General features: G+C 44.9%; 1 protein-coding gene across 2 annotated transcripts; it reads right to left on the reverse strand.

Annotated features, from left to right (window-relative positions):
* Nucleotides 1–6,000: 6,000 nt before the first annotated feature.
* Nucleotides 6,001–17,918, reverse strand: LOC119328982 (histone-lysine N-methyltransferase ATXR3-like). 2 transcript variants are annotated; one of them, XM_037601966.1, is made up of 21 exons: nt 17,685–17,918; nt 15,592–17,579; nt 14,662–14,718; nt 13,234–14,397; nt 12,652–13,046; nt 12,013–12,558; nt 10,817–10,917; nt 9,903–10,725; nt 9,615–9,818; nt 9,455–9,526; nt 9,256–9,366; nt 9,041–9,141; nt 8,392–8,491; nt 8,219–8,314; nt 7,918–8,085; nt 7,703–7,828; nt 7,572–7,625; nt 7,194–7,441; nt 7,020–7,128; nt 6,623–6,922; nt 6,001–6,509 (listed from the first exon to the last, which is right to left on the reverse strand). In XM_037601966.1, exons 2-21 carry the CDS (start codon nt 17,459–17,461, stop codon nt 6,342–6,344), a joined length of 6,813 nt encoding a protein of 2,270 aa, XP_037457863.1. In that variant the 5' UTR covers nt 17,462–17,579; nt 17,685–17,918; the 3' UTR covers nt 6,001–6,341. The 2 variants fall into 2 exon arrangements, with proteins under 2 accessions (XP_037457863.1, XP_037457864.1); XM_037601967.1 differs by lacking the exon at nt 17,685–17,918 and having other exon boundaries at nt 6,342–6,509; nt 12,652–13,022; nt 15,592–17,461.
* Between the last annotated feature and the right edge of the window lie 8,456 nt (nt 17,919–26,374).

A 26,374-nucleotide genomic window follows, 5' to 3' on the forward strand; every position in this document is an offset into this window, starting at 1 on the left:
CACCCAGTTATGTTGTGACGTTTGGTAGCACACAAAGTGTTCCTCCGGTATTCGGGAGTTGCATGATCTCATAGTCATAGGAACATGTATAAGTTATGGAGAAAGCAATAGCAACAAACTAAACGATCATCATGCTAAGCTAACGGATGGGTCAAGTCAATCACATCATTCTCTAATGATGTGATCCCGTTAATCAAATGACAACTCATGTCTATGGCTAGGAAACTTAACCATCTTTGATTCAACGAGCTAGTCAAGTAGAGGCATACTAGTGACACTCTGTTTGTATATGTATTCACACATGTACTAAGTTTCCGGTTAATACAATTCTAGCATGAATAATAAACATTTATCATGATATAAGGAAATATAAATAACAACTTTATTATTGCCTCTAGGGCATATTTCCTTCAACAGCCTCCAAGCACAAAAGGATGTGTTGGAGGGCTCCTCCTCGCATAGTTATAGGCACAAGGGAGGGCCAATGCTGGGAAGAGGGGTTGCCTTCTCCTAGGGAGATGGGGTGCGCCAAACCCTAACCATCCCCTATGCCTTGGCCCCCAAGGCTTAGCTCTAACTCAATAAAAGGTTTCCTGGACACCACCAAAACAAGGTTCCGTGAAGAACACTGATGGATCGTTTGCCTAGAATGGATCCACAACAACAGGCATGGTCCTTCGGGATACTTAAGGGAAGATCATATTTACCGCTTGTTATATCGTTTATCATGCCATGATGTGCTTGAAATAGAACTAAATACTCTTTCTGGAGGAATTTCCCTCGGAGCAATCTTTCGCTTCATGTGTTATGAGGACATGACTACCTTGGATACGACCAAAAATATTGCATACATGCATATTTGTCAGGTGATTTCTAGTGCAAACTATTCAATAATCTATTTATGTTATCCAGAACAAAAATACTTCACACACTTTTGTGTTTTGTCTAATTGCAGGTGTACGGGATATTTTTACAATCCACATATGAAGATATGGGAAAAGGAGAAGTTTAGGTTCTGTTCAAAAAGTCCTCTCACGTCACTTTTGGGCCAAGAGAAGATAGAGTCCAAGTCTCTCACGTTCTGGATTCAGATTCGGACTGCACAGACATACCTGACTCAAAACGTCAACAACTTTTTTATACGGACTCCGAATTGGGTGATTCTTTTTTTGTTGGAAAGTAGATTTCGTGTTCTTTCCAACCAACTTGGAATCACCTTCAAATTCGTCCAGAGCATTGAGATATCGACGAAACAATTTGACGCTGCAGCAGAATCTGAGTCAAACAACAAGTCCAAAGGTGTTGCACCACCTCCACTTGGGCCCATGAGCCTTGTACAACCTAGGGTTAGTTTTAGGCTGCCTTGGGATGTCCTCCCACCTCCTTGGCCACCATCCCTTGCTTCTATATAAATAGATCCATCTAGTAGCTTTTTCCTTGGGATTTGTTTAGTTAAAAGTTAGCCATTGCAACTTCGTGTACTTCGTTTGTGTCCAACGACCAGACCAAGACCGCTTTCGGATCCCCACCTTTATCAATACTTCATCTATATTTGCAATATTCAGATTGCATTATCATGTTTTTGCTTGTTCTTTGATTGATTGCAGGAATAGACCTTCGTGGTCAGGCTGATCGTGCTTCCAGCATCGTCAGTAACCTCAGGAGATTGGTTTAGCGATTGCTAAGGCGCAACTTCATGCATGTTTGAAGTCGGATCGTCAAAGTTGACTCCACCAAATCGAGAGTTATCATCTCATCGAAAGATCGGGACACCCTCGCCTCTATCAATGTGGAATATGATTGTATGGAAGCCATAATATGATGAAAAATGAGAAGCAAGATAGATCAAGATAGGGCCATTTGCATTTTTGTCCCTAACTCGAACCACCTAATCAGATATACCCCTAATTCCAAAGCCTGCTCAAAAATGCCCCTCCGCCGTGATGTGCCCTTATAGAAATGCCCCTCCGAGCCGTTTCTGTCCAGTCAAGGTTGTTTGACCGCTAACATGTCGTTTCTTTGACATTTTTGCCCCTCCTGCCGTACATCTGGGCCCAACTAACCGGTTCACTCTCTCTCCCCTCTTTCTTCTTCCTCGCGACGACAGGGGCATTTTTTAGCACGTACTGGATCTGGCGTTTCTGCAGTCAGAGAGAGAGCGGCAGGTCAGGCACGGCGTGGTGAGTGATGTCTACGTCGGGCACGGCGGGGATGTCTTCTACGAGCTCGTCGGTGGCCGCCAATGTAAGTTTCAGTGTCGATTTGGGGGAGATATGGGCATATTGCGAAATTAGGGTTCATCAATTTGGGTTTTTTTTCTGCTGTTAGGTTGATGGTGTTAGGATAGTTCAGTTTCAATCGGAGTTTTACATCCCCGATCTGACATTCTGTGGCCTTGAGGTTCGCTCGATGCAGCGGTGCCCTGGCCACGGGCTTATTCCTGCTCGTCGTGTCGCCTGGGGAGGAGCAAGCTCTGGCAGAAGGTTTCTCGGCTGCCCTCTTGATGTAAGTGTTTGGCTTTTAAGCTTGATTCGATTCTGCTCATTCCCCTCTTTCTAATTCGATCATTGATTTTGCAGCTTCCTGATGAATGTGAGTGGGTTGTATGGATTGAACCGCCACCGACCGAACGTGTTGCTCGTGCATTTGAGGAGCTTCATGTAGGATTGGAGAAGAGCTGGCTAAAATCTCATGATTTAGAAAGGAGGGTGATGTATCTAACCGAGAAGAACAAGAAACTGAAGCTGAAGATGAAAAAGAGGAACGAGCTTATGCAAGCATGGGGATTTATCATAGTTCTTGGTATTAGCATTGTGGCCACATTTGTTTCTAGGTGGTCCAATAATCCATACTAAATGGATTTCTCTTTGTAGTGTATGTTGTGATGGAGCTTGGTGTGGGTATGTATTATCACAGGACAATGCTGTGATTTGGGAATGTTGTGATGTTGCTATTTGGAAATGACTCAAGAATCTTGCTTTGATCGATGACTGAAATAGCATAGATTGAAATATTTGAACAAATGATATGTTGTGACAAAATAGGAGCTCACAAAAATATTTGAAACTAGCAACTCACAAAATAGCATCTCACAAGATAGCAGCTCACATAATATTCAAAAGGAGCATTGCACATTCAAGATAGTAGCTCACAAGTTCACCATTACATAAGTTCACAATTTCAGCATCACACACTTAAGATAGCAGATAACAAGTTCACAAATAGTTGTTAAACAACAAAAACAGCAGTAAATGATTCCAGTCACAGGTCTTTCATCTTCTTGCTCCTGGTGTTGCAAGCAAGGTTTGTTAAGAGCCTCGAACTCCTCCTTGTGGTGACAGTTTTGCTCACTTCTTAGCTGGTTGCTTCCAGTTACAGATCTTACTGTAGGATCTGGTGCAAACTTGAGTCTCTTCTTGGCTGGTGACATCCCTCTATCAGTTGCCTTTTTGTAGTTCTTCCTTGGGCTACAATTGAAACGAGAACATTAAATGCAGCAAAAAAGGAAATGAGAACATCAAACATGCCTTCAGGGGGTTGAACATAATCTTCCCCCTCATCATCTTTCTCCTTGCCCTTCTTCCTTGTTACAAACTGTGGAAACAACTTTTCATCCTCGTCATCACTTGGCCAATCATCTGGTAGTCCCTCTTCAGTATAGGGGTCAACTGAATCTCTACTATGAGAGGGACCTGCATTATTAGGAACTTCTACAGCAGGTGTTCCTGGTGCCTGCATTGAACTGTTGTTGCCTCTATTATGAGCATTTCTTTTCGTGCCCCTTGATTGGCTGGTCCTACCTTTATCTCTAGACCTAGACTGAGATCTTGTTCCTCTGCTCTCTGGCTCTCCTCTCTTCCTTTGTATGACACTGATTTCTAGTTTAGCAGGGAAAGAATCATGTATTGCAAACATGATACCAAGCTCATCATCACACTGGGCAGGGACCCAAGCTGTTTTGTCAATGTCCCAGTACATGAATTCCACTGCATCATATAGACCCCATGGATATTGAGCACATATGGCAGATCTAAACTGATTAAAAGTCCATTGATTGTCAGCAATAAAAGGAAAAGAGAATCTTGTATTGGTTGCTTTTGTGCCAGCTCTAGCTAGAAGTGTGGTTTCCATTCTACATTCCATCCCAACTGCTCTATCGGGGTCGATCCTACGATGACCATGGAAACAGAGACAGATCCCAACGCCATGAGCACTATGGGGCTGTTTGGATTGGAGCCTGGAGCTGCCAAGCCAAAAATTTGGTAGTTGACCAAGTGCTGGCGCTCCTTTGGATGGCCACCAAATAGTTGGCTCGCCCAGGCCGTGGGGGGCTTCCCCAGTTCATTTTCTCGCCAAAGTTGGCAGGGTCGCGGGCGGCTGAAAGCTGCGCCAAAATTTTGGCTTTGCCCACGAATTGGCAGGGCGTCCTGGGGCGTCATCCAAACAGCCTCTATGAACTAGGTCAACAGATCCCAAATCGAACTACAAATGGCATGAGACTCCGCCAGATTAGAAGAGAAACTTACCCCGCCGAAGCATGCTTCTGTGGCTGCGGTGTGCTCCCTCGTTCGCCGCCGCCGCCGCAACTGCTATCCCCATCCATCTGCCGCCGCCACCACCATAGTAGAGTGTCGTGCAGAGTCAAATCTGAAGCTCCACCGTAGCTGCCATCAGGAGATCGAGCCTTGCGAGTTGGATTGAGCGAGCTAGGGTTAGGGTTACGGCGGGAGGCGATTTGGGGGAGAAAGAGAGAGCGTGCGGCTCGGGCGAGAGAATGAGAGGGAGAGAGAGTGAACTGGTGGCCTGGGCCCATGTGTAAGGACGGAGGGGCAAAAATGTCAAAGAAACGACCGCTTACCAGTCAAACAGCCTTGACTGGACGGAAACGTCACGGAAGGGCAATTCTATAAGGGAACATGACGGCGGAGGGGTATTTTTGAGCAGGCTTGCGAATTAGGGGCAAATGTGAGTAGTGGGTTCGAGTTAGGGATAAAGATGTAAAAGACCCATCAAGATATGTCTTCTTAGTTCGAAAGATCAAACCGAAGTTGTTAGAAAGAGAAAATTGTATCACTCATGTTCGGCGTTGATAGAACTCTGTAAGCCATTTTATGGCTAGTTATGCTAGATTGTTTAGTCTAGTTGCTACTCCCTCCATTGCTGAATATAAGACCTTTTAGAGATTTTAATATGAATTGCATACAAAGCAAAATAAGTGAATTTACGCTCTAAAATATGTCTATATACATCTGTATGTAGTCTATATTAAAGGGTTGTTTGGTTTGAGCCCCAATTTGCCCTACCAAAATTTTGGCATGACCAATGCAAGGGCATGACCAAAATTTTGGCAATGTGTTGTTGTTTGGATTGTGACCATTATATCCTTCAAATTTCAGGTACTAGTTTTGAAAATATTTAAATGCATCTATTATTGGAAATTTAAAAATACACAGATTAAAACGTAGATGCGGTCAATGTGAAAAAAAGGTAGCCAAGAGAATTACACGAGCGAGATACTACAGTTGGAAGTCGCTAATTGCGCGGCACCATGTTGCATGCAGATTTGTACTAGTATTTGGTTGCTGCATGCAGCCGGTAACGACGCAAATGCCTGTGAGTAAAAAGGGTCGCTAGTTACGAGCCAGAATAATCAGCATAACTCGTTTCGCCCACGAATTGGCGCGAATAACACGGACGGAAGCCGGGCAAGCTGGGCGAGCCAATTCTTCGGCGCTGATCCAAACAGGCACCAAAACGCACGGGCAAGCCAAATTTTTTGGTAGGGTCGGCATTGGTAGAAATCCAAACAGCCCCTAAAATCTGTAAAACGGCAAGTATATGGCTAGGCAGTGGACCTATGGGTGTTGCACAGCTATGCAACAATGATTGCAACAACATTTGACGAGTAATACAAGTTTTTTCCACGCAAAGAGAAAAAAACTCAATAAAATGAGAAACATGTAAGTTTTGTGTTAGCACAATCGCTCAAGGCTCAAGGGAGACAGAAATGCAGCACCGCAAGCTGTAACACATTGCTGAATTTAAGATTGCATCTGTTTTGCATTTACAAGTACATCATCAGCCCATAAGCAGGCGAACAATTCTATGCAACAGGAAAAGACGCTACATCCAATCGATGATGATCTGTGATCCATCAGTTATTAACCGAATACATCTCTACAGCTAGGTAGGGAGGGAGGGAGGGAGTGGTGACTGTACAACCTGCCATCTAAAAGCTATCCCCCATGATTAGGTAGGTAAGGTGAGTAGGAAAAAAAGAATGTCGTTGACTAAAATCTCCGAAGAGAAAAACCAATGCCCTCTGCCTACTATCCTTTTGACTACCCTAGGAAAACGTTCGATCTTGTCTTTAGCCAATGCACCATCTCCTTATCAAGAGGAGAATTGTTATTCAGCACAGCATCCATCATTGGAGTGCCAAAGAATCTTGGGTCGCTCTTGAACACCCATATCCGGTCCTTCGGCCATGGACGTTGGGCCTGTTTCTCCTGTCAATCAACCATCAACAACGTCATTACATTTATGACCAAGTCGAACCACAACAGCCACTACAAAACACGCCATCAGACAAATGCATTAATCTTGAAGAAGTAGCACTTACCATCCGTGATAGCATGAATCTCACAGTTCTGGTGCCATAAACTCGCTCTTGAGTTGGCTTTACAGACTTTACATAGAAAGAGGACACATCTGGTAATGACATACAACCCTTTCTAGCTCTTGTCAGTCTAGATTCGGGTTCTGCATTCTGGCTGTACCAATAGATAAGCTGTGCTAAGCAATAGTTCTCTGGGTACGTCTTGCTGTACTCCTGGAAACCTGGTCCCAGTTTATCAGCATATTTGGGACCTAAATCAAGAGGACTGATATGAACTGGTGGAGACTTTACGGTCTTGTAGTCCTGTACGTGGTGTTAGTTGGGTCAGCTTCAAGTACAGATAAACAAAATCACAAGCATTTTTTCGCGACTGAGAGAAAGACAGAAAGCTTTCGCTTACTCGGGCTCTGAAGAAACACTTTGTGTAAGCATACATGTGAATCAAATCAGCAGCAGCGTCATGACGGCACTTGTATGTGCATGAAAGAGTTCGCAACTCATCACGCAACCTGTAGAAGGGAGTCAGAATCCAAATTTGGATAATTAGAGCTGAGGAGTCAGATTTCAAACATACCATAACAGAGAATTTCGGATGTCTCCCTCGATGTCTTCAGAATCAGATGGATCATGAACCCGAATTTTGTCCTTGAGATCAGTAAGTACATCTTCGTCAACATGATGTTCAATTGACTGAAGGAGCTCATCAACTAATGAGCCTTCCCCTTTCCAGATGGCAGACACTAGACTTCTCCCGGTAAGCCTCACCAGAGGAGGGGGGGCATTCTTGGGGTCCCCGAATATACATCTCATAACATACCTTACCTAAAGATAACATATCGTCAAAAAATCAATAGAAAGATCAAGCAAAAGATTCTTATTGGGTTTATCGATGATAATATATAATTTTTGCTACTGCAGAACAAGTTCCAAGTAATTAAAAATAATTACCCACCTTATCAAGTGTATGAGTTAAATGCTGTAATCTAGAATTTAATACACCCTCAGCCTGCGTGTAGAGACAGAATTAGATCATATCATGCAAGTCAAAGAAACACGAGGTGAAGCGAAGCCATCAGCATCTACCTGAACCTCAGCATCATTCCTCTCGGAATCCATATTTATATCTGTAAAAAACTGGCGTTTCTCTTCCATGTTGTGCTTAAAGATCTCATTAGGAAGTTTCTGCCTCTCGAAGAATATAAACCGCACCTTTCATTTACATGAAAAGTTGCCATGAGCACAGAAACTGGTTATCGCATCGGAAGAGAAATTGAACAAGAAAGAGAACTACAAATTACCAGCTGGGCCGTGTAAGCAACAAGCCACCCAGGCAAACCAGCAAGCAAACAGGTACCAAGACCAGCTCTACCCAAGTCAATCAAGTCTTGTTGGGAGACAGTGTTTGCTTCGCAAGCCTGTAGCAGCAAACTGTGTCGATCAAGCACACCATGGAATTCCATTAACACCTGGTTGACGATGAAGTTAGCAGATGTGATTATGTCAAAATGATGCAAAATAAATAAAGGAAAATAGTGTTTAGGAATTAGGTAAACCACAGTCACCCTTGAACCATCAACCAGAATGCTTGCAAAAGTTTACCTTCTCGAAAGCTCCCTCTCCAGAAAAATTTAAATAGCTGCCCCGGCATACTTGACTTCCACAGAGGCAAACCGATGCTTCATGCTCTTCCTTACTCTAGCAGAACAAGAATGTAAACTTAAAGTAGTGTAACTTAAAACGTAGCTTATGCAGGAACACAATGTGATGCTCACCTCAGTCACAGAGTTGTAATCAAAAGTGATTTCCTCGCCTTCTGCAATCGGCCTAACAGTGTAGACTCCAATCTGGTATTGACCATCCACAGCAGTCACTCTGGAAAATAAAATTAAGGAGCACTAGTTAATATAAGAAGTGTGAGAAAAAATACCTGCAAATGCTTAACGCATTAAACACGGAACAACACAGGAATAGTTTTGCCCATTCGCTATTGAAGTTCTAATGCACATGCATTAACCACCACATGATAAAACGATGACAAAATTTCATAAAACTTTTGAAGAACGGAGGAATGACAAAGCAGTTGTATAAAGGTAAAGGACTTGCACAACAGCAAAGTCAAGCTCCTATCAATGTTGATCATTTAAAAAGTACTCCCTCCGTCCCAAAATTCCTGTCTTAGATTTGTCTAGATACGGATGTATCTAATACTAAAACGTGACTTGATACATCCGTATTTAGACAAATCTAAGACAAGAATTTTGGGACGGAGGGAGTATATGCTTGAACTTTGGATCAGTGAACCTCTTTCACAAATGGGTGTAAAAGAAATTCAGGTCAACACTGAAAACAGATAGCATAGAGTCATGTGTAGTGAAAAAGGAAATCATTGTGTCGTAAAAATCTGGAGATTAATGGGCTTACTTTGCTTCACAGTTGGGGTTACATGAATGACAGATTCTGCTTGCATAGTTAGCCTTGTGCATAGCATCAACAAAAACCAAGTCATATCCATCACGGTCCCCCTTTCATCATAACAAAGGCAAAAGATCAGTCATCTGTAATAACCCTTCCTCACGATGTCTTCACTCACAGATTAGATACTTGGATGGCATCAAAAAAATTAAAATGGAAAATACCTTTGGTCTTTCTAACATAATGTTATAAAACTCAGGAGCTTGATCTTCACTGTTGTTTTGTATATGTTTAATACCATCTTGCTTTTCATACCATCTCCAAGAAGGGTAAACCTGCAAAGGTTACAAATATATAAATACATTATGATTTTATATGATATGGATTAATTCTAGAAACATTGGATATACAGTTAGAACACACCTCCCCGAAGAACTCAATAACAAAGTCATCCATGCCAAATCCACCCTTTTTGTTGCAAACAACTCCAAGACCCTGAAAGAATGTGCGGAAAGTTAAGATAGGACCGTCTAGTTATGATGGTATGCAAACATTAATGAATAAGGTGTTGCTGAATGCATGCCTTTCTATAAGCAACATAGTTATGTTCAGGGCGGCTCCTCATGGCCTTCAGCATTCCAAGGCACGTCTTTGCAGTTCGTCTATCACCACTCTCCTCTGCAGACTTTTGGATTTCTTCGATGACAGGTTTAAGGGGGTAAACCATAGGAGTATTTCCAGAACCAGTGAAATCCCGAACCTGCTTATTCAAAGTATTCAGAAGCAGCTGCAATCACAATATCTATGTGAGTCCAAAGCATCCCAGCAAATGAACTAAAATGAAAAAAAAAATCTTTGTCAGTTACAATACCTCCTCAATAAAGGTATGTTTGTCAGCAGATGACAAGCCAACGTCGGCTGGCATAATGTCACGCAGGAGATTATGTGTGTATGGATCTATGCCGTATACTTCTTGCTCAAGAACTTCATCCCCAGGTACCTTTCTACGTTGATAATCCTTAACCTCTGGAATCTCCAAATTTTCAGTACCATTCTTCTGCGAGAGCAGCTTCTCAGAGTAGTCATCAGGTAAAGCAACCCGCATTTTTCGTTGTACTTCCTCCTCATCTGCTACAATAAGGTACTTCTCAATCACTTCGTACTTCCTAGTAACAGGAGGGACAAGGCTTGCTTTTGTCATGCGAGCACCCCATCCACGATCATCCCCGACAGAGTCACCAGATTCAAACAACTTCATACCATTTCCCCTTAAGTCCCATGCTGCAGAATTTGAGTCAAGGTCACTCTCTGTATCAGAAACAGTAGTTTCACTCTCGGTTTCATCACCTTCAGAGTATCCATCATCATCATCAGATGTCTCACTCCCAGAATCAACATCCATTTTCTTTAATTTAGATAGGCTTCTTTTAATTTCACGGTCAAAGGCACGGGATGAAGCATCTGCACCAGCAGAGGCAGTAGCCCAGTTTGCTCCCCTCCTTTCCCCCGTAGTTTTATTTTGTTTCTTTTTTAATTTTGCGTCTGAAGAATATTGACTCGTGTCAGAATTGTCCTTCTGGGCTGCTGCTCCATCTCTCTCAGAAATCAATCGTGGGTTACCGAGTCTCTTTGCTAACTGGATAAAGGACACAACAATTTGCTTCATATCTCCCAAATCACTTCGGCCTTTATATCTGTAGTAGCAAATCAAATGTGAGAAAATGCAATATCACAAACTTACCCTGCTCTGCAAACCTTCAACTCAGTTAGACTGAGCAACTTTACCTCAATGCATCACGGCACATAGACCGAATATCGTTCTTGAGAGAACTAAAGCCATGCCGAGCATAATATCCACTTTTCAACCTACCTTCAATTTTTGCAACCTGTAAAACAAAGATATTGTTAGTGAAAAATGTCAAAGATTCTACGAGTTAAATCACCCACTGATGTCGGGGATATCCTGGATGGAATGGATACTGTATTGAATAGTCAATTCATGTGCATGGTGGAAAGGATTCTTGAAAATAAGGTTCATGTTGGTGATACGCTACAACTTGCTAAAGATGTATCATGTCTACTGCATGGTACACCAGTCAATGAGGCCTTTCCTAGCGACATGTCAAAATATGGACGGACTCGCTTGAAGGGAAGGAGGATGCTGCATGCGTAGCACACCGGCATCATCTTGTGGCAGTACTACTAAGAGACCTGGACCTACAACGGTTGTCACAATGGTGTGAAGTTGGATGGCATTGATGCCAGTGTCACGGTGCAATTGAGTAATGGAAAGGACGGAAGAACAATCGGTACGGTGGACAAGGTGAGCAGGGAGATAATGTGAGTTAGATGAGGAATTGACAGCCAAATTTGATGAAATGGTGTAGAGGATGCAGACAAGTTTGCTGGAAGGCGATGGCAAAGTGGGGGAGATGAGGAAGGCGATGGACGATCTGGAGGACACAGAAGCAGATCCCAGATGTGGAGCAGGAACATGTAAGTTTGTTGACAGGCTGAACAAATTCTGCCATGCAGACACCATTTCAACCTGTAATTCAACGTAAGCTCCCCTTGGCTAAGCGTTTCCTTAAATCCAGTCTTAAGAATGTTCTACATTTTTTCAATTAGCCTCCCTCTTTCGTTTGCAAGGTAATCCGGGCGTTCTTTGAAAGATAATTGGGTCATTGTTGCATCTTAGGATCTTATCTGCTTTGAGGCCGCTGACCTTTTTTAAGGAAGAGAAGATGAAACAATCATTGCCAAGGAAGAAGACAGCTATTGAAGAAAGACAAAGGTATATCCTCGATGCTCATTGGAACACTTTTAACCTTTACATCTCCCTCTGCAACATGGTTAGGTTTAGTAAAAGTGCATAAGTTTTTTTTTCTTGCCCTCTATCTGCTAGCCTCGCAACTTCTTCAACTTCTAAGTAGGCTCAATTTTTACTTTTGCAAAACTTATAACATGAGCAAGTCATGTACCTTTGGAATGAAGAAATCAAATCTGCTGCTCTTCATGATTTCTCTCAATCTATTGATGACAAACTCTTCCATCTTCCGGTAGCTATTCTCGGCCTTCCTCTGCATCAAACGCCTTAGTTGTGCATCCTTCGACAAAACAGCAGAGGACTTTCTAGCATCAAGCCATTTTGATCGTTTATAGAAACCTTGCCCAAAGGAAAGATTGGCATTCTCTCTATTTGAGATATCAGCAAAATAGCCGTCAAGTTCATCAGAACCACCCAGCTGACTGGTCAAGTTCCTTGCAACTTTGGATGCATAATCATTTCCATCATCTATCTGCTTCAGGCTTTTAATTTTCTGGAGTGACTCCTCAGGATTCAAAGAGCTCTTAATCCATTTAATATGGTGAAATCTGCTTTTCATATCCCATAGCTGACTGCAACCCTGAATGTGCACATAACATATGTTCGGAAACTGCACTAGCACTTCCCCAAGGGCAAGAGAGCTCAGATTTGAACACCCAACTAAAATCAGTGTTCTTATATTTTGCTTCTCATAACCAGCCTGAAAGGGAGATAAATAATTTGAGTCAGAAGTTGAAACTTTGAAGATGACAAAAACAACATCTCAAAGTTTAAGCAGAGAAGGGAGTCATACCATAACACCATGAAACACAGAATCAGTGCACTGAAGGCCAACAGAAGAAAAATCAACGAATCTACATGTGTTCCTGTAGTACTGAACACCAGTGTTCCAGAGCTTACAGGTAGCTGCAGAAGAAATCAGTGATTTCATGTCCGCCCTCAGAAAATGGAAGATTCTTGCTAACACATGCACATTCAGTAAACCCCAGCTGTCACTTCCAGCTACGGAATTAGTAGAGTTCTCTTCAACAAGAGCAGCATCATGACATAAGTCTTCAAAAGAGCAGTCATCATTCTGACTGGCAAGGATGTCCTCATACATATTGATATCTTCGTCACTTTGATTAGGTAGCAGCCTTGCCCTTTTTACAGACCCAGCATCTTCTGCAGAAATGCCAAAAAAGGGAATTGTTGCAAAGATCGACTGTCATAACAGACATAATTATAACAATAGCATGAATATAGCATAGAAATTAACATAAGGTGTGCCATGTGCAACTGGAAGGACTAGTCAACATGATGGTAAGCTGAGAAGCACAATTAATGGCAGAAAGTAAGGAAATAGTGCATGTTTAGACTAGATATGAAGGAATACCTGGCAGGATTTTCCTTGAAGCTGAATTGTTAAGAAAGTTCATTTCTATTTCCTTTTTGGGCTGCTTTGCTGCGATCCATGGATCCAAGACCTCGTTTATGGCTAAAGTAAGCTCCCTGCTCTTGAAATACTTCATGACTAGTTCATGCAGCTTACCACGTGTATAACCCACAAACTGGGGGTGCAACTCATGGAACCTACCAGCTCCATGGTTCACAACAGTGTTGGACTGCTCCACAAGAGCAGAAGTAGAATCTGAACTTCCTGGCCCTCCATCGCGAGCAGCAGACTCAGATTTCATATCCTTAACAACTGGAAGCCATGTGTTATCAATCTTTCTGAACACACTGCTCTGTTCAATAATAGTGCCCTTTTTAACTAACTTTTGCAACTCAGAGTAAGAAAATGGGCCATGCTCATGTCCAGTTCCATTCATGTAGTACCAGTCACCCAGTTTGACTGACAATTCTTCAACAGTGCAAACATGGTCCTCTGGGATGTTTGGAACAGACTTGGACTTCTGCAGACTTTGTAAATCATGTTCATGATGTTTCTTGAAATGAGACAAACCTTCATGAACAGAATTCCTATCAGTTCCAGTTGAGTGGGAGCGTGAAGATCTAGAAAGTGACCGCTCAGCTGCTCTGGACTTTATGCATGGTTCGACAGAGGACTGATCCTTGACAACCCGAGCATTTATCTTAACAACTGGAAGCGTCATCCCTTTCACTCCCTTTGGAAGTTGTCTAATCTGATTCTGGCATAACCTTCCAGGTATAATAGCACTGGCATCATCAACACTGTCAGTGTCCTCTTCTGTCGATGAGAATGCCCACAACGGCAGATCAAGCTTTTTAGCAGGTACATGGTAGTAGAGGTCTTCCTTGCAGTGCCAGCGGGGATCCTCATGATTGCCCTTCAGCATCTGACAAAGAGCATAGCCTTCATTCAGGACAAGCTTTTTCCTGTAAGGCTTATCTTGGTTGAATTCATCGTTCCTCTTCCAGTCACCACCTTTGCAAGACCATCTACCAGAAAACCACTCGCTACATTCAACATTATGATAAAACTTTTCCCTCCCAACAGGACCAACACCACTGACGAATCCAATGCTTCTGTTGATCCCATCATCTCTTGCAGGTTGGCCTTGGAACCTAGGAAAATCTGGCATAAGAAGACAGAAACCCCGGTATGTCAACAAAAAAACAAAGGGCAATCAAAGAACTAGATGGTGGTACCATTCCACCTTGTACATGTTGTAAATGATTAGTTTTCAGAGTAAGACGTAGTGTCCTCAGGACAAGTAACATCTGGAGAACTAAAGCAACATACACTAGCTTTCAGAAATTACATGCGCATCCTTTCAAAAAAAAATGCGCAAGAGTAAAAAAATAACGAAGGATAAACAAGCACAGATTGATCCAATACCTTCAGGGTAACTACACCTTTCCCAATCAACAGGCTCAAAATGTGCATCCAAAACCTCTGCAATTTCCAAACAAGGAAAGACACCGGATAAGTATAATCATGAGGGGTAACTGCTGGAACACATCAATTACAGCTCTGAGAATCAAAGCCAGACAACAAAAGGATAGCAATAGATTCTGTTTTAAGGCATGTGGAAGCTCTGTACTTGCATTTACAACCCTCAAAAGATTATATTTGCACACCACGTAATACAAGTCTAAAATTAACATCCACAACTACTACTCCCTCAGTCCCATAATATAAGATGTTATTACAACCGATGTAATAACATCTTATATTATGGCTCGGAGGGAGCACCTGTTTTTTTAAACTGCCTTCAAAGAAGAGTGTAAAACAACCTGATCCAAATGGTTGTTATTTTTCCCGAATTAAACAGAAGTATGTAATAATGACTTAATACAGAACTTCCCAAGGGTAGTTACAGAAATTGTCACTTTTCATACCGACGGACTAAAAACAGAAATCATGGATATACAAATGTACTAAAACGAGAAATGCAACAAAAATCCAAGAAAACCCAAGGTCAGGGACAAGATTCTACAACCGAAAAAATAGCACTAAAAGAGGACGAATAATACATCATATAAGGCCCGAGCCCAGACCCAGACCCAGCCACGTGGAAATCCTAAACATTCCAAGATTCGGTGCAAACTGCAAGAGCACAACCAAACTACCAAAGTCGAGGGCCCTGAAATTTGCAACCCAAAAGGATATAACGAAACGGAAACCCCAAAAGCTGTAAAACAAAAAACAATCCCTCAAAAATAAACAATCCCTAAAAGCCCAAAAAACAAGCTCAGCCCAGCCCAGCCCACTAACATCAAAAAAGCATTTAAATGTTCAGCTCAAAAAGTAAAGAAACGTTTTTACCTCCAAGAATATCAAGCTCATGTCCATCCACCATAGTAGCTCCATACATTAGTGCCTCGACCCTATTATCAATGTAGAGATCTTCCTTCTGTTCTTCAGAAGCTTCCTCTTCATCCTCAGCACTCCATGCCAACAAAGCTGCTCCTTCTCGAGCTTCGTCGAGCAGATTTCCTGGGGCTTCTGGAGGGCTAACCTTCTGTGAAGAAAGGTCCGCATACACCAAGGGAATATCAGATGGAACCAATGGTGAAGCTGCATTCTCAACAGTCACCCATCTATTGCTGTCAGCATGCTTTATTAGATGATCAGAAAGAAGATATCCGTCTTCTACCAGTTTCTTCAAGTCAGCAAGCTTGGTAGGTCCTTGCTCAACACCAAATTGGTCAAGGTAAAACCACTTTCCCATGATAATAGTGGGCTCAGTACTGAGTTCAGGTGCTTCACTGGTGTGAGGTGGGGTGTCACAGATATCCATGTCTTCTTCCATTGAGGCATCTTCAGCGAGATCATTCAGCTGCTCAGGTACTGGTGGCGGGGGCAGGGGAGGAGGCATATTAGGTGGTAAAGGCGGAGGTGGAGGCGGAGGCGGCGGCGGTGGTGGCAACGGAGGTGGTGGCAGCAACTCAGTGCATTGAACGCCCTCGGATGCCTTCCCCTTGGAGATCCTCTCCTCACTCTTTATGTTGCTACCACTATTACTCTTAGTTGGTTGCTTCATTGACTTGTTTTTGTGCGGCACATTTTCTAGGTTGTTGCTTTCAAGCTTAGCACCCCTGCTCTTCTTACTTGCTTCATGGATGTCAGTTGTTCGACCACGTTCAGATGGTGATTTATCATGAGAGAGCGCAGTTCGGTCTCTGATGTCCTCGTGCTGAGTCCTCCCACGAGGGGAATTATCAATGCGGCTCGGTGTGTTATCCCTGTGATGGGCCTGGCGTGCTCTGTGTCGTGGTGAAATGTACGGGCTGCGGTCTCTGTTATCACAGTGACGACCACGGTCCCGGTCTCGTGGGGAGCGCTCCATGCGGCCTGGGCTCCTCTCATGGCGAATGCGGTCATGAGGAAAGCGTCCCAAGATGCCTGGGCTCCTCTCAAGCCGATCATGCCGATCTCGTATTTGTGGCAAGATATCATGATTTCTTCCAGACAAATGCTTCCCACCAGAAGAAGTCTTTGGCTCTCCCTTCCTTCGACTTTTTGACCCTGATTGAGTGAATGTCTCAGCTTGGTGTTTGCGGTGGTTGCTCTCGGGCTCTACTGCCTGGCTCTTCCTAGCACTGCCAGTGCTGCTGCTCTCTGGCTTAATCTCACCAGGCTCCTGTGAAGTGCCTTTCTTCCCATCCTCGCGGATGTGAGCTGACAAACATGTCTTGCCGCTATGATCCCGGTCCCGTTTTTTTCCCAGTGGAGTAACCTCCGCTGGCTCCACCACATCTTTATTAGACTTTCTCCCGATCTTGTCAGACTTACCTTTCCTCTGCGTCACAGGCACAAACTCAGTCTTGTCAAGCTCCACGTTCCTCCTTATCTTCCTTGTTGGCTCTGATGGCATGCTTACAATCTCCCCCGGCTCCAACTCTGCAGCTGGCGAGGAAGGCAGCAACTTGCGCCATTTCTTGGGAGGTATGGTCCTGTCCAAGTCCCGTGTGTTGTCTGCCTCTCCATTGAGCAGCAGCTCCCCTTCCTCGAGGTCGGCAGCTGAAGCCGAGTAGTGCTTGCGGTGGTGGTGGTGGTGGTGGTGATGGTGGTGGCCGTGCGCTGCTTTCTCCCCCTTGTTTGGCATCGCTTCTCCCCTCACGAGGGCGTCGGCACGGAAGCCCTCCACTGCACGCTGAGGCGGGACGGCGCACGCGACTCCTCCATCTCCCATGGAAAACCTGGGAGGGTGTCGGGGGCGGTCCAGCGCTCCGACGGCGAAAAAACCCTAGCTCCCGGCGGCTCTCCCAGGGCTCTCCACGCTCATCTCCGGCGCTGCCGCGCACAAAACCCTAATTCCAGGCAAGCAGATAGCAGAGCACAAATCAAGAGCAATGAGAAGCAATTCGAATTGAACCAAATCGGATTGAAGCGGCCCCGGATCGTAGCGCTCGTACCTGCGGGGCGGGGAATCGAGACGCGGCTCCTCAGATCGAGAGATCCGCGGCGGCGACGGTGCTTCCCGGCGGAGGCGTCGCGGGCTTGCTCTCCCCGGGTTCGCGGCGGTTCCCTTCCCGCGTCGGCCCCTCTCGTCGAGTCTCGTCTCCAACGCGGGCGGGGGCGCCCTCGCGCTCGCTATCGCCTTGGCCTTGGAGGTGTGTGTGTTTGTGTGTGTTGGCTTCCTGGTCCTGGCTTTAAGGGGGCTGATGCCCTGTTTGTTCGTAATAAAACCTCCCCTCGGCTTCGGTCTTATGGGAGAAGGAGACGGGAGACGGGCTTGTGTGTGTGTGTATGTTTGCTTCGATTGATTTCGTGTACGGGGTTGCTAGGGCAACTCCACTCACCACCCTGAGGCCTTTTTTGGTTTGGAGGAATTTTATAGGAATTTTAGAGGATAGGATTTTTATAGGATTTTTCTTTAGAGCCCTTTGGTTCATAGGAATGGATTCCTATTCCTACATAAGATTGGTTTCTATCCCTCACATTTCATAGGAAAATAAAAATGAGCCTAGACTCAATGGAAAAAAAAAATTGATGTCAACCAAATGACATCTTATTTCCTATTCCTACTCATAGGATTTGAGATATATGTCATCTCATTTCCTACAAGATTCCTATTCCTACGATAATCCTATCCTATGAACCAAAAGAGGCATAAATAAGGGCTCATTCGGTTTGGAGGAAATCAAAACGTAGGAATTAGGAGTAGTATAGGAATATGATAGGATGGCACTTGCCATCCTAAGGAATTGACTTGCCTCGTTCCTACGCGTAAAATGAGCTTTGAGTGGATGTGTAGTTTCCTCCAAAAACACGGGAAATGAGTAGTATTCCTACGAAATTTCTGCACGCATTTCCTACAAACCGAATGCATACATAGGAAATTTTCCTCTGGAATCCTTATTCCTATGTTTTTCCTACGAAAATCCTCCAAACCGAATGAGGCCTAGATGTCTTCGTCTGTTTGGAACAGAGAAACAGACACGTCCGTTCATTTACGGTCGTGCGACTGTAGATGCATCCAATCAAATCGCCGCTTCCCAAATGGTAAATGTTTTGCGTTGGCACGCCGGCCGAAGCATTCGGCCGGTCACTCGTGTGTCGTTGGATGCTGTTGCGGTCGAAGCATCCACTTTTAGCCTGGCCATCCATGCACGGCCCAAATGCCTGGCTGTCGGGGCCCATGCAGCTCCCGTGAGCCAGTCTTCTTCCTTATCTACTCGATCCCCACCCCGCACCAGTGTCGCTGCAGCTCCGATTCCCCATCCCAAACGAGAGGCGACGGCGCCGCCCCCCTCCCCCCGCGTCCTCCTTTCCTTTCTCTCTCTAATGGCCAACGCGCGGCCCTGAATCACCAGATCCCTAACAACCATCTCTCACCAGAGACCTGACCCCAACAACCATTTCTCGCCGAAGATGGACATGACCGATCACTGTGCGGACGTCATGCTAGAACCAGCACATGGTTTTGCTGCAACCGGCTAGCAAAAGTGCTGGAACCAGTGACGGGGGATGATACAAGCAAGAGGCAATTTTTTGTTGGGAAGCCCGACGAGGTGGATTTTTTGCTGGAACCAGTCCTATTTTTTGCTACCACTCATTTTTCTTTTGATTTTGCTGGAACCAGCCTTAAATTTGCTACCATCGTCCTTTGATTTTGCTGGAATCGGCAAATTTTTCTACTTCAACCAAGATTTTGGATTTTTTTTTGCTTTCTAGTTTTTCGCTGGATGTGGCCAATTAGTTTGCTACAACCGGATTTTTTTCAAAGCTTCAACCATGTCTGATTTTGCTACTACCAGTCGACGTTTTTGCTACATCCTTCGTTCATGGCTGCGACGGTGCTCCAGCGAGCACAAAAAGAGTCGGCGGCCGGCAAGTTGCAACCGTGAGTCATTTTTGCTGGAACTGGTCACCGCGGTGAGCACGACGGTCACCACGGCGAGCTGCGATGGAAACACGACGAGTTGTAACCATGTCCACGGCCATCTGTGATGGTAACCACGCCGAGTTGGAACCGCGGTCGAGAATAGCTGGGACTGTAGTCGCGTTTTGCTGCAACCATGAACTTGGTATTTTTGCCTGGAACTGCGGCTGACCGAGAGCGGGGATGGTGAGCGGCAGCGAGCCGGCGAGGTCACCGGCGTTGGGGGTCGTCAGGGGAGAGAGAGACGCGGGGGTTTGTGCGTGCTGGGCGGCGGCTCTGGTGCGGCAGCGCTTGGGAGAGGGAAGAAATAATCAAGGGGGAGGAAGTAGACGATGTGGAAGGTCAAATCAGACGGCTGGCTATAGTTGTATCGGGCGGCTGCGTGTTGACCGGCCAAAATTTCGGCCGGCGCCTATCAGTGCCCTTCCCAAATTGTCCTCCTAAAAAACTAGCAAAATTCAGCCAAAGCTAACCCAAATAAAACTAGAAACTTTCCAAATTTTCCTCTTAAAAGACTAGCAATATTCAGCCAAATCTAACACAAATAGAACTGGAAAAGTAATTTAAAACCCTTAAATATTTACATAAAACAGCTCAAGTCCAGTCCAGTACATTCTTAAACAAACTAAAAACTAAAATGACATAAAAAAAACTAGAAGCTCGTCGTAGTCGTCGTCGCCTTCAGTACCGTCGTCGTCGTCCTCATCGCCCGTGAGGGCGATGTAGAGCGGGGGCATCCACAGGTGGGCCGACGGCCCCTGCCAAGCGGGAGGCGCAACTGGAGGCAGCTGTATTGGTGCCTGCACCACCTCTTCCCGTGGTGGGGACGGTGACCAGGCCTCGTCGTGAACGAGCTCCGGCGTGCACGGGACAGTCTCCGTCCAGGACCACTTCTGGCCGACGAGCGTCGAGTTCCACGGGGCGGGCTCCTCCTCCTGCTGCTGCACGGCATTCATGGCCTCCTCCTTCACCACGACGTCAAACTCCGAGATAGCGATGTCGCCTGTCGCAAAGAGGCTATCATTTGTTCGAGGCCCTGCCATTGGGCCTCGTCATGGGTGTGGAGGGAGTCCTCCATGACCTGCCTCACGAGCTCCTCCTCCTCCCCGGTTGTCATCAGAGCGGGCGGGGGCGGGGATGGCGGCGGCGTTAGGTCGCGGACCAACCTACGTCCGCGTGGCTGGGGAGGGCTAGCGGCGCGCGCGGGGCGGGCTCGGAGCACGAACGCCAGAGAACGACTGTCGGCGCAGATCGTGCTCATTGTGCAGCCAGGTGTCCCACATAGGTGAGTTCGTTGCGTACCTCGAGCCGTTGACGAGATCCGGCAGTAGGCGGGCGCGGCAGCGGGCGATTTCCTTGTGCCGGGCGCGGCCGCTCACCGAGATCTTTGGGATAGGCACCTGATTGGCGGAGATATGTCAGTTACTGGGGAGGTGCACATCGGCCCATGACTGCGGCGTGCCCGTCTCCCAGTAACATTTGCAAACCTCCACCTTGACGTACGACCTCAGGCGAGGTCCGGCCGCCACCGGCGCGATGTAAAAGGCAGGTGCCGGAGGTGCAGGTGGTGGAGGGGTGTGGTACGTCTCCAACGTAACTATAATTTATGAAGTATTCATGCCATGTTTACAACAATTTTATATGGTTTTGGTACGATTTGAATGAAAGTAACCCGGACTAACGCTATTTTCAGCATAACTATCATGGTGGTGTTTTTTGTGCAGAAATAGAAATTCTCAGATTGGCCTGAAATTTTACGGTGATTCTTTGTGGACCAAAAGAGACCCCCGAAACTTCGAGGAAGGATCAGAAGACTCACGGGGAAGCAACAAGCCTTGATGTGAAATGAACGCCAAAAATTCCTATAAATACCAAATAAATAGAGAGAAACCTAGAACTTCTGCTCCGCCGCCGCAAGCCTCTATATTGAAGCGATCTCATCTGGAGACCTTCTCTAGCATCCTGCCGGAGGGGGAAATTAAAACCGGAGGCCATCTTCATCTTTCTGACGGTCTCCATGACGAGGAGGAAGTAGTTCACCCTCGGGGCTGAGGGCATGTACCATTAGCTATGTGTTTGATCTCTCTCTTTCTCTTGTTCTTGATTTGGCACGATCTTGATGTAGTGCGAGCTTTGTTAATATAGTTGGATCCATTACTAGTGAAAAGCCTAGCGGTAGCGCGGGTCTAAGGGCTATCAGTAGTGCGGGGCACCGCGCTACTGATATGGTGCTACAGCTAACGTTTAGCAGTAGCACGTTTTGACACGCACTACTGCTATACCTACTTAGCAGTAGTGCTTTCCATACCAGTGCTACTGCTAAGTGCTTTATCAGTAGCATTTTCCTGTCCAGCACTAAAGAGCGCTACTATTATATTTTCACATATCTTTTTTTGCTACGTATTTGTGATGTTTTTGTACAAGTTTTATACATTATTCTAATCATATCATAAACATGCAATATGCTCATCATATCATACACATAATAGTCTCATCATATCGTCCAACACAAATCATGTCGTCACATCATAATCGCGATATAGCTATACAAGTTACATGACATGTCTCATCATACATAATGTAGTACTTCTTGAGGCGTTGGTTCGTATCCCTCTCTCATACTAGCGTGAACCTAAACTAACTATTTTCTACTTCGGCTCTGCTATCGAACCCTCTCTGGCTGTCGCTCGGAAACCGGTACACCTGGGCCTGACACTCCGGCCACTCGTCGTATACTCCTAGCGTAGCACTTCTTCGCCATCGATGATCTATGTACCTGCATCGTCACATGAGTCGATAATATGCAACATATATAGTTGAGCAACAGAAAGAGACAGCGTTGGCAAAAATAGAAGCTGAAGGAAATATGCCCTAGAGGCAATAATAAAGTTGTTATTTATATTTCCTTATATCATCATAAATGTTTATTATTCATGCTAGAATTGTATTAACGGGAAACTTAGTACATGTGTGAATACATAGTCAAAACATAGTGTCCCTAGTATGCCTCCACTTGACTAGCTCGTTAATCAAAGATGGTTAAGTTTCCTGACCATAGACATGTGTTGTCATTTGATGAACAAGATCACATCATTAGAGAATGATGTGATGGACAAGACCCATCCGTTAGCTTAGCATAATGATCGTTTAGTTTTATTGCTATTGCTTTCTTCATGACTTATACATATTCCTCTGACTATGAGATTTTTTTGATAGAAAGACTGTAAGGGAACCCCCTACAATATAATTGGTGCAACAAACCTAAATTACAGGTACCATGCCTTGAACCTGGGTGGGTGGGAATGCATCAGCCCCTTCCCACCACTAGGCTATGCCTTAGTCTGCCTAACGTCAAACCATAATTGGGTGATTATAAAGATGCTCTACATGTGTCTCCGAAGGTGTTTGTTGAGTTGGCATAGATCAATATTAGGATTTGTCACTCCATGTATCGGAGAGGTATCTCTGGGCCCTCTCGGTAATGCACATCACTATAAGCTTTGCAAGCAATGTGACTAATGAGTTAGTTGAGGGATGATGCATTACGGAATGAGTAAAGAGACTTGCCGGCAACGAGATTGAACTAGGTACAATGATACCGACGATCGAATCTCGGGCAAGTAACATACCGATGACAAAGGGAATGCCGTATATTGTTATGCGGTTTGACCGATAAAGATCTTCGTAGAATATGTAGGAACCAATATGAGCATCCAGGTTCCACTATTGGTTATTGACCAGAGATGTGTCTCGGTCATGTCTACATAGTTCTCGAACCCGTAGGGTCCGCATACGTTCGATGACGATTTGTATTATGAGTTATGTGTTTTGGTGATCGAAGTTTGTTTGGAGTCCTGGATGAGACCACGGACATGATGAGGAGTTTCGCAATGGTCAAGAGGTAAAGATTCATATTTTGGAAGGTTATATACGGACACCGGAATGGTTCCGAAGAGGTTCGGGAATTTTTCGGAGTACCGGGAGGTTACCGAAACCCCTCGGGAAAGTTAATGGGCCAAATGGGCCATAGTGGAGAGAGGGAGGAAGGCCAGAGGAGGAGGCGCGCGCCTCCCCCTGCCCAATCTGAATTGGACAAGGGGTGGGGGCCCCCTTTCCTTCTCCCTCTCCCCCTTTCCCTTTTCCCTTCTCCGTTGGAAGGAAGGGGGCGAATCCTACTAGGAGTGGAGTCCTAGTAGGACTCCCCCCCATGGCGCGCCACCCCTATGGTTGGCCTCCTCCTCCACCCTCCTTTCTATACGGGGGCAGGAGCACCCCAAAGACAAAAAATTATTATCTTAGCCGTGTGTAGTGCCCCCTCTACAGTTTACTCCTCCGGTCATAGCGTCGTAGTGCTTAGGCGAAGCCTTTGGCGGATCACATCACCATCAACGTCACCACGCCGTCGTGCTGACAGAACTCTCCCTCAACCCTCTATTGGATCAAGAGTTCGAGGGACGTCATCGAGCTGAATGTGTGCTTAACACGGAGGTGCAGTACGTTCGGTACTAAGATCGGTTGGATCATGAAGACGTTCGACTACATCAACCGTGTTAACCTAACGCTTCCGCTTTCGGTCTACGAGGGCACGTGGACACACTCTTCCCCTCTCATTGCTATGCATCTCCTAGATAGATCTTGCATAATCGTAGGAAATTTTTTGAAATTGCATGCTACGTTCCCCGACAGTGGTATCATAGCAGGGTCTATGCGTAGATGATATGCACAAGTAGAACACAAAGAGTTGTGGGCGATAATAGTCATATTGCTTACCACCAATGTTGTACTTTGATTCGGCGGTATTGTTGGATGAAGCGGCCCGGACCAACATTACATGACCACGTTCATGAGACCAGTTCTACCAACGTGCTTTGCACACAGGTGGCTGGCGAGTGTCTGTTTCTCCAACTTTGTTGAAGGTTAAAACAACACACTTGACGAAAACTCGTTGTGGTTTTGATGCGTAGGTAAGAACGGTTCTTGCTAGAAGCCAGTAGCAGCCACATAAAACTTGCAACAACAAAGTAGAGGACGTCTAACTTGTTTTTGCAGGGCATGTTGTGATGTGATATGGTAAGACGTGATGAGATATAAATTGTTGTATGAGATGATAATGTTTTATAGAAGTTATCGACAACTGGCAGGAGCCATATGGTTGTCGCTTTATTGTATGAAATGCAATCGCCATGTAATTGCTTTACTTTATCACTAAGCGGTAGCGATAGTCGTAGAAGCAATAGTTAGCGAGACGACAACGATGCTATGATGGAGATCAAGGTGTCAAGTCGGTGACGATGGAGATCATGACGGTGCTTTGGAGATGGAGATCAAAGGCAAAAGATGATGATGGCCATACCATGTCACATATTTTGATTGCATGTGATGTTTATCTTTTATGCATCTTATTTTGCTTAGTACGTCGGTAGCATTATAAGATGATCCCTCACTAAATTTCAAGGTATAAGTGTTCTCCCTGAGTATGCACCGTTTCTACAGTTTGTCGTTCCGAGACACCACATGATGATCGGGTGTGATAAGCTCTATGTTCACATACAACGGGTGCAAGCCAGTTTTGCACGTGCAGAATACTCGGGTTAAACTTGATGAGCCTAGCATATGCAGATATGGCCTCGGAACAATGAGACCAAAAGGTCGAACGTGAATCATATAGTAGATATGATCAACATAGAGATGTTCACCATTGAAAACTACTCCATCTCACGTGTTGATCGGACATGGTTTAGTTGATATGGATCACGTGATCATTTATATGACTAGAGGGATGTCTATCTAAGTGGGAGTTCTTTAGTAATATGATTAATTGAACTTAATTTATCATGAACTTAGTCCTGATAGTTTTTGCATATCTATGTTGTTGTAGATCAATGGCCCGTGCTACCGTTCCCTTGATTTTTAATGCATTCCTAGAGAAAGCTAAGTTGAAAGATGATGGTAGCAACTACACGGAGTGTGTTCGTAACTTGACGATTATCCTCATTGCTGCACAGAAGAATTACGTCCTGGAAGCACCGCTAGGTGCAAGACCCGCTGCAGGAGCAACTCTGAACGTTATGAACGTCTGGCATAGCAGAGCCGATGAGTACTCGATAGTTCAGTGTGCCATGCTTTACGGCTTAGAATCGGGACTTCAAAGACGTTTTGAATGTCATGGAGCATATGAGATGTTCCAAGAGTTGAAGTTAATATTTCAAGCAAATGCTCGAGTTGAGAGATATGAAGTCTCCAACAAGTTCTTCAGCTGAAAAATGGAGGAGAATAATGAAAGTGCGTTATATCAACTAGAGGGGGGGGGGTGAATAGGCGATTTTTATGAAAGTCTTCAAAACGTGGAAGTTATGAAGACAAACGATAGAAATAAACCTATTACCCTGCAGCGGAAGGTAGACAACACTACGCAAGCCATAGTCAAGTATTCAATAGAGTGAAAGCACAATGACTAATAGCAGCAATGTAGTAAGGATCAGGTAGGAAGATATTGTGAAGCCACACAGAACACGCAGTCACTCAGTGAAGACAAAAGATAGTGCAAACATACAATGACTTCACAAGGAGTAACAGTAAGTAAAGGGAAGGGAAGATGAAACCAGTGACTCGCTGAAGACAATGATTTGTTGGACCAGTTCTAGTTGCTGTGACAACTGTACGTCTGGCTAGGGCGGCTAGGTATTTAAACCTTAGGACACACAGTCCCGGACACCCAGT

This window comes from Triticum dicoccoides, chromosome 7A, assembly GCF_002162155.2.
Source record: "Triticum dicoccoides isolate Atlit2015 ecotype Zavitan chromosome 7A, WEW_v2.0, whole genome shotgun sequence".
Classification (NCBI taxonomy): Eukaryota; Viridiplantae; Streptophyta; class Magnoliopsida; order Poales; family Poaceae; genus Triticum; species Triticum dicoccoides.